This window comes from Phragmites australis, chromosome 10 (assembly GCF_958298935.1).
Source record: "Phragmites australis chromosome 10, lpPhrAust1.1, whole genome shotgun sequence".
Taxonomy (NCBI): domain Eukaryota; kingdom Viridiplantae; phylum Streptophyta; class Magnoliopsida; order Poales; family Poaceae; genus Phragmites; species Phragmites australis.
In genome coordinates, this window is record NC_084930.1 from 26,870,257 (window position 1) to 26,877,176 (window position 6,920).

At 44.3% G+C, this 6,920-nt stretch overlaps 1 protein-coding gene across 2 annotated transcripts; it reads right to left on the reverse strand.

Moving 5' to 3' along the window:
- Window positions 1-253: 253 nt before the first annotated feature.
- On the reverse strand, window positions 254-6,565 carry LOC133930508 (uncharacterized). 2 transcript variants are annotated; one of them, XM_062377170.1, is made up of 12 exons: window positions 5,772-6,565; window positions 5,179-5,382; window positions 4,934-5,079; window positions 4,565-4,830; window positions 4,202-4,287; window positions 3,115-3,262; window positions 2,579-3,018; window positions 1,907-2,421; window positions 1,764-1,824; window positions 1,398-1,670; window positions 997-1,258; window positions 254-896 (listed from the first exon to the last, which is right to left on the reverse strand). In XM_062377170.1, the coding sequence occupies exons 1-12, from the start codon at window positions 6,165-6,167 to the stop codon at window positions 544-546; spliced, it is 3,150 nt and encodes a 1,049-aa protein (XP_062233154.1). In that variant the 5' UTR covers window positions 6,168-6,565; the 3' UTR covers window positions 254-543. The 2 variants fall into 2 exon arrangements, with proteins under 2 accessions (XP_062233154.1, XP_062233153.1); XM_062377169.1 differs by having other exon boundaries at window positions 4,202-4,290; window positions 5,772-6,564.
- Window positions 6,566-6,920: the final 355 nt, after the last annotated feature.

The following is a 6,920-nucleotide window of genomic DNA, read 5'->3' on the forward strand; positions in this document are numbered from 1 at the left end:
CTGGAGTCGGATTCTATGTCGGAGTAGATAAAGCTCTTCATTTCACAATTGGAGAAACTGGCGATCGAGCCGCTGCAGCTTAAGGTACATGCATGGAACTAGAACTGTCAGCATCAAAAAGGTGATTGGACTGGCTGCGAATGGCTTGCGTTGAACTGTCAGCAAGCCATTGGTCTATAATGCTGATCAAGCTAAAGCTTTACGTGACTGGCTGGGTTGGACAACGAAACTAAAGAAAACATGGTACTGGCCTCTTATACAGAACTTCACTTTTTAAGCCTCACAGCCTACAAATGGTCAATCATACCTAAAATCAAAACAGAGACAAATACCTAACATTAAATTTGCTGCCGCCAACATTCAAAACTAATTCTTTGGTACTTAGTATATAGCCACAGATGCAAAATCATACGGTGATTAGTAGCACAACATACAATACATAATGCGGTGACAATATCTCACCGCCATACGTTAAATCGTTACTATTGGGTTCTTCCGGTCAAGAACGCCAGAAGAAGCTTCAATCCGCGAGAAAATAACCACCTACGACGATTCCACATCGGAGGAATCCTCATCACTCGTCACGTCGGACTGGTCATCCGACTCGCCGCTGGAAGAAGCCGCGGTAGGCTTCGCAGACATCTTGCTCAGCGCAGCAGTCTTGCTTGCCCTCTGAGAACGCGCCGCGGTCATGCTAGGAGTGGCTGGAACCCTGCTCACGGATGCTGCAGGCAAGTCAACTTCTTCGCCACCTGCGTCACTTTCATCGCTAGAGGATGGTGCCCGTCTTGCTCTTCTCCTGGTGGGGGCTGGGGGCCGGACCGACCGTGGTGCCGGTGTTGGTGGCATCGCTTGATTGGTGTCCAACTTGAAGCCGCCATCCAATCCTAACTTTTCTGAAGGGACAAAAAAACACTGAACCGTTAGAAATGCAAGCTTATGAAAATGTAGAGATGCATCGACATGATATAGGTTCTTATTAATCATCAGACGTACTGAATATGGCATCGGCCTCATCTTGTGGCAATTCTTCGTCTGGGCAGGCATCAAGTGATCTAAGCCGTGCTGCCATTTGAGCTAGCTCCTTCACGAGATCCTTATCGGAAGCCACTAAAGCAGCCAACGAATTAACCAGTCCTCTCATGCACTTGATAGCCTTCTGTTCTGATTGCCGGAATCTTAGAAGCACAGCAACCTTGCACAATGCCAAAGCATATGCTTTCCCAGCTGCGGTCTTCTTATCTGGACAATTTGCTACCTAGAACATTCCCAGCATTTGATGTCAGTTTTTGCCTAGATCGTCTATTATACAATTTTTAACCAAAACTGCGAGGATGTCTAGCTAAGCGTCCTACAATAGTAGAAGAATGTGTTATTCGCACAGTTTTCGATGATACCTCCACTGCGATACGGATGGCAAGCCCTTCCTCGCTGATTTCAAAATTGTATGACGCATCTGCTGAACTTGAAGCGCTTTCAGGACTCTTAGAAGCTTGGTCTGTACTTTCTGTTGAAAATAATTGGGTTTGCAACATCTGCACCATAAAACGAGCAGCTTGGACCGCTTGTTTCCGCCTCTTTGAAATAACATGCGAACTACCCCCAGCATTACCATATAAACCAGGCCACATGGTTTTCATGACTGGTACAAATGCGTTGGAGATACAACTCTGTAAAAAGAAAGATGCAGTCAGTAAATTTAATTTGGAGTTAAGTTACATAAAATGATTTTCTGAGATGTACGGCACACTATATCAACTTGCCTTGTGTTTGCCTGAAAGTGCAGGATAATGCTGAAAGAAGACGGACAGACATTGTTTCAATCTGGACAAACAAACACATGTGAGAATGTGCGACAAGCAAATGCCTTGAACAACAGAGGACAGAGGACAAATGAGCAATTGACCTTTCAAGTTCTTTAGTTTCCTCTGAGAAATACAATCGAACGAGCTGAGCTAGGATGACAGTATGCAAGTCAGCAGATATACTTGCAAAATTCTCACTAAGAAGAAGAATTTTTGCAAAACCTTCACCAAGAATGGTTGGAACATTATCATGATTATCACCCTCTAGACTGAATTCCCAGTCATCTTTATGAAACCCAGAAAACAGAATATCAAGAACTCCAATGTTTAGATCATCATCATTCAAATCAGAGATGTCAACTGGAGTGAACCGAGACTTCTCATAGCTAGCATCTGGCAATTCAATACCAGTGGCCTGGTCTATTTCTTGTGGACCATGCCAAGTTACAAGATCAATCAAGGCCTTGCATGCCATGGCACTAACTAGGTCAGGTCCACTGATGAAAGATAAGCGCAGCTGCTTCACCAACTCTGCATTTGCTCTATTCTCTAACAATCCGAGAAGACAAAGGCATCTTAAAGCAGCCCTTTGTACATCAACATGATTCTGTTTTGCCTGCATCAGATAGGATCAAGGGCAGCAACTTCAGGACTACAGCTCAATGGAATAGCCTTAAGAACAACGTGGTGCATACAAGAGCTGAATAGTTAGCGTATAAATAAGTATACATTATACACCAAGAGGACTGTAGAAGTAGAGCAATTGAACTTACTGCTGGAAGTAACAAAGAATGAAGCAGTTCTGATGCCTCGATTGCTTTGCCCTGAAGAGTTCGTAGGGTTGAAGTATTCTCAAGAAGAAGACCTGTCACGGAGAGACAATGCATCCACTGCATGAAGTCAGCCGTTCTCTCCCTGCAAGGTCTAGCCAGCTCTTCAACAACAGTGGAGATCACCATTTCAAATTCACCGACAGAAGAATGAACCTTTTTGGCCAATTCTGCCACTGCTTTCGCCCACTCTTTGTCTCCTCCAAGACTCACGCCATCTCCAATGGCGATCTGGTTCCCATCATCATCAACTTCATGTTCAAGAGGCCTGATCAGAAGCTCATGCAGAAAAGAACTCGCAACCTTCCGATTCATTGTATCAGAAAAGTCCAGCATTTCACCAAGCAACAATAGTTGCCTTGATGCGAAGTGATAATTTGGTCCTGAAACGGGACAAGAAATGAAATTAGTCCGTATATATGGAAAATGCTCAACTTGTATCTTAGCGAACGACCCAGCCCATTTTAACTCTTGCTTACCAGCAGAAAGGTGTGCTTTTACCAAATTAACATAATCACTAATTGTGCTTGGAAGGACATTGTCTAGAAGGTCATTTTTGTCAGAAGCCTCAGAAGCATATACTGCTGCTTCTGCGCCTGTAGTTGTTGCAGCCTCTGAGCCTTTGACCTGCAGGGAAATTTATTGACTTAATAAATAAAGCATTGATGTTTATTTTAACTTTGAAGTAATGGTCAGCACGGTTGGGAAGATTACTGACATAAGAAATAAAGTATTGCTATCCAGGAACAATCCAATATCAACCAGTAGAACTAGCAAAAGTTCTTCTATAATTTCATTAGATCCAATAAAATTTCGCGGAACACATGTATCTTCACGCTTGCTCAAGATTACATCCAGCAATTATATCAGAAGGTAGATAACAACGAGACGAGCATGGTCAGCAGGCTGAGAAGTAGGGTAGGGTAGTCTTTAGGTGATAGAGGAAAGTAGGAGATTAACCATGAGGAAAAACCTTTAGAGAAATACTAATTGTGTGATTCACCTTACTTTTGTTCAACCTTCACTGGAATCTTATGTCCTCAAATGTAGTGGATGCCTAACAATCACATCCTAGAGGTATTTCGCTTCCCAAAAAAATCTAGAGGTAAGGAATTTAATCAACTCACAATCTGAAGCTTTTTGCACCTGATCAGTTGCTATTGTTGTGTGTATCATGTTGAACATGACAGTTTGCCAGTCCAATTTCAAAATAGCATTAGTTACGAAATTGAAACACGTTGGGGGTTCCTTGACATAATATCAACGATGTTTGTGCAGGACCGTTTTTCAATCAAGACATCTAAAGAAATAACTTCTTTGCTGTGCTAAACACCCCTGAGCTACTTATTGCTACAACGCTTTGGCATACAAAATTGTAACTAAGTGTGGTACTGTGCATGCAAACCAGACAATGGAAACCAAGGTCAAATTTCAGTCAAAAGGAAACATTAATTTGCTGTGTTTATCCATATTGAACAGTTGGCAACAATGCTATGTTAATAATCTCATTCTTCCAAGAATACCATAAAAATGCTGCATAACAAGCTAAGATAGGCCAGTGTTCACCTGAGCTTCAGCTTGCAAATGCTTGCACATGATCTTCCAGTAAAGAGCAACTTCAGCATCCATGAGTTGAATATTTGAAACTTGTTCTGCTGAAAATACAATAAGGATGCCGATATCAACCAGCAGAACAAGGAGGAATGACAAGAGACAACTTGATTCTTCTGGTATTTTCAAACAAATCAATTTGAAAACACAGCAGTTATCAATTGTGTGGAGTTGTCTTTCAGGTTTGTTCGTTTAATTGGAGTTAATTGCATTGCCCTTTGTCAGAGATTCATACTTCACCATGAACATAAATTAATCAACGGATATCTGCAAAACTAAACTATAAATAAAAAGACTCGTGGTTTTGTTCAGATTTACCTTCGTTCTCGCCATTTGCAGTGAAGTACTGCCTGATGCTCTGTCCATCTTGCACTCGCAAAGAACCATCTTTTAGAAGCACTGCCATCACAGATTCTCCAACTGACTCGTACGTCTCAACATCAAGAAACCTGAGAAGGGTAATTACATCTCTGCTGCAGTACTTAACAAGCCACTCGTCCTTCAGCATCTTCAGGCACTCGTTGTTCACTGAAGCAGACCTATCAGAGAGGCCCCTGTAAAGGAGAGTAGTCCTTTGCTTGATGCTGAAACCAGAACAAACGCCATCAATTTACTAACATAGTAAAATTGTGCATTTCATACATATGCATTGGTCTGTTTCTACTTCCAATGCACATGATTACTCACCTAAGACTCTGCAGGGGAAATTTAGTTGAAAGGACAGAATATGCTGCTCTCCTAACTGATTCACTAACATCGAGTGTTGATTCAATAACACTCTCCAATGTAGCATTTGATGGTGGAAGAGACAAAACTATTGTCTTTCGAACCTCCTTCACCAATGAAATAAGGCCACAATTAGATGCAACAACAAGAAGAAGAACGAATCCAACATTAATAACTTTGAAGTCATTTAAAACGATCTCACGTACAGCATTTTGTTCTTTTTCTAGGGTCTCGAGAAAGAGATCAACGATGCCACCATCCTCCCCATCACCCGCAAAACGGGACAATGCACGCACGGCGAAAGCACGGATTGCAGGGATTTTATCCTGAACCCGGACCTTCATGCAATCAATCACTTCATCCCAAATTTCATCACTCACCTCAGCATCATCTGGCAACCGCATTATAATCTGCAAGCAGAATTACAAATTTCACAGTATGAGTGGAAGGGATCAACTTAACGCTATGTAAATGAAGAACTGGTCAAGTTACAAACTTCTTCACAACTATACCAAGATTTTAATTCCGAGATGCAGGCTGCAAGAATCGAAGGATTTGTTTCTTGTGTAACATCAGGACTAGAGCCTTATTGGAGCAAATTTGCACAAGAGAGAGTTAAGCCTAAGCTCAGTTAAAGAAGAACACAATTAAACACTGTATCAACCCTACCTTTAACATCTATATAACTTTCTAAAGTAATAACGGAGACTGAATTTCATCAAAACATATACCCATCTCGAGGGAGATTAAAAAAAAGTCTTAAATGGAGACAAACTTTCTAGTAACTTCCTTTGCTCACCTCGGAGATGATTTGGCAGGCTCGGAAGCGCGCGGGGCGGTGCGCGGCCGTGGACGCGGTGATGAGGAAGCGAAGGAACCCCTCGAGGAACCCGTCGCCACCGCCGTCCGCCGAGGCGGATGAGGACGCGAAGGCGGCGGTGAAGAGGGCGGCGCGGTCGGATCCGGCGGAGCGGCGAGCGAGGTCGAAGAGCGGCGTGACGGCGATGCAGAAGGCCGGGAGGAAACGGCCGTTACCTTTGCCGGATGAGGAAGAGGAATGGAGCGCGGCGAGCTCCCGCAGCTTCCGCGGGTGCACGGCGAGGGAGGCGCGGCACTCGTCTAGCACCCGCGCCACCTCGCGCGCAAGGCGACGTCCCGGGTCGTCAGCGCCGGAGACGGCCGCGGCGGGCGCCATGGTGCGGACTGCGCAGAATGGTGAGGAGGAGGTGGGGTTTGGGAATTGGAAGGCGAGATTTGAATTGTCGAGAGGGAAACGGGAGCACAAGAAAAAATTGGAGCGGACGGTGCGACTGAACACGCGCACGGCGGAGCTTCCCCTGCGGCGGCTTTTGTGGGCTGGGCTGCAAAATGGGGTTTTCTTCGTGGGCTCAAGCTGGGCCGGAACGGGACTCGTATCCAGGTGGCGGACAGGTCCTGAGTGGGCGGCAAGGATCTGGGAGATGATGCCGACTTGAACTTCCTCGTCGGCGGGGAAACCGCAGAGGTCGAGGTTGAGCGGGGCGGAGAGCCAGAGGTGGCGCCACCTCTCCGTGCTCCCGGTCCACCATCGCCGCCGCCCTGCAACGGTCAATACCTAGCTCTGATCCTATGCGTTGACGGAGAATTACCCTATGCGTGGTGGAACCCGCTGCTATCGCTGCCGACTACCGTCTTCCGGTTCTCGGCGACCCTCTGTGTCGCCACCATCAGCCAACGCCACCTTCTGGACGGAACGGTGGAAACATTACAATATGGGTAAATTTTGTAAAACTACATTATAATTATTAAAACTATCATAAAATTATATTTTTCTTTTATTTTACAAAATCATATTTATTTTGCAACATTTTATCATAATACTACATTTCTTTTGGTTTAACTATCACAAAATTACATTTTTTTCATCTCCTATTTCACAAAAGAACAGTTATTTTACATCACTTTATCA

Bases quoted from the DNA above. Each gene is read 5' to 3' on its own strand.
- LOC133930508 (XM_062377169.1), bottom strand. From the start codon at position 6,167: ATGGCGCCCGCCGCGGCCGTCTCCGGCGCTGACGACCCGGGACGTCGC. The intron at 4,831-4,933 runs GTGAGTAATCAT...TTCTGGTTTCAG, and splicing joins TTTCCCCTGCAGAGTCTTAG to CATCAAGCAAAGGACTACTC. The intron at 897-996 runs GTACGTCTGATG...TTGTCCCTTCAG, and splicing joins TGAGGCCGATGCCATATTCA to AAAAGTTAGGATTGGATGGC.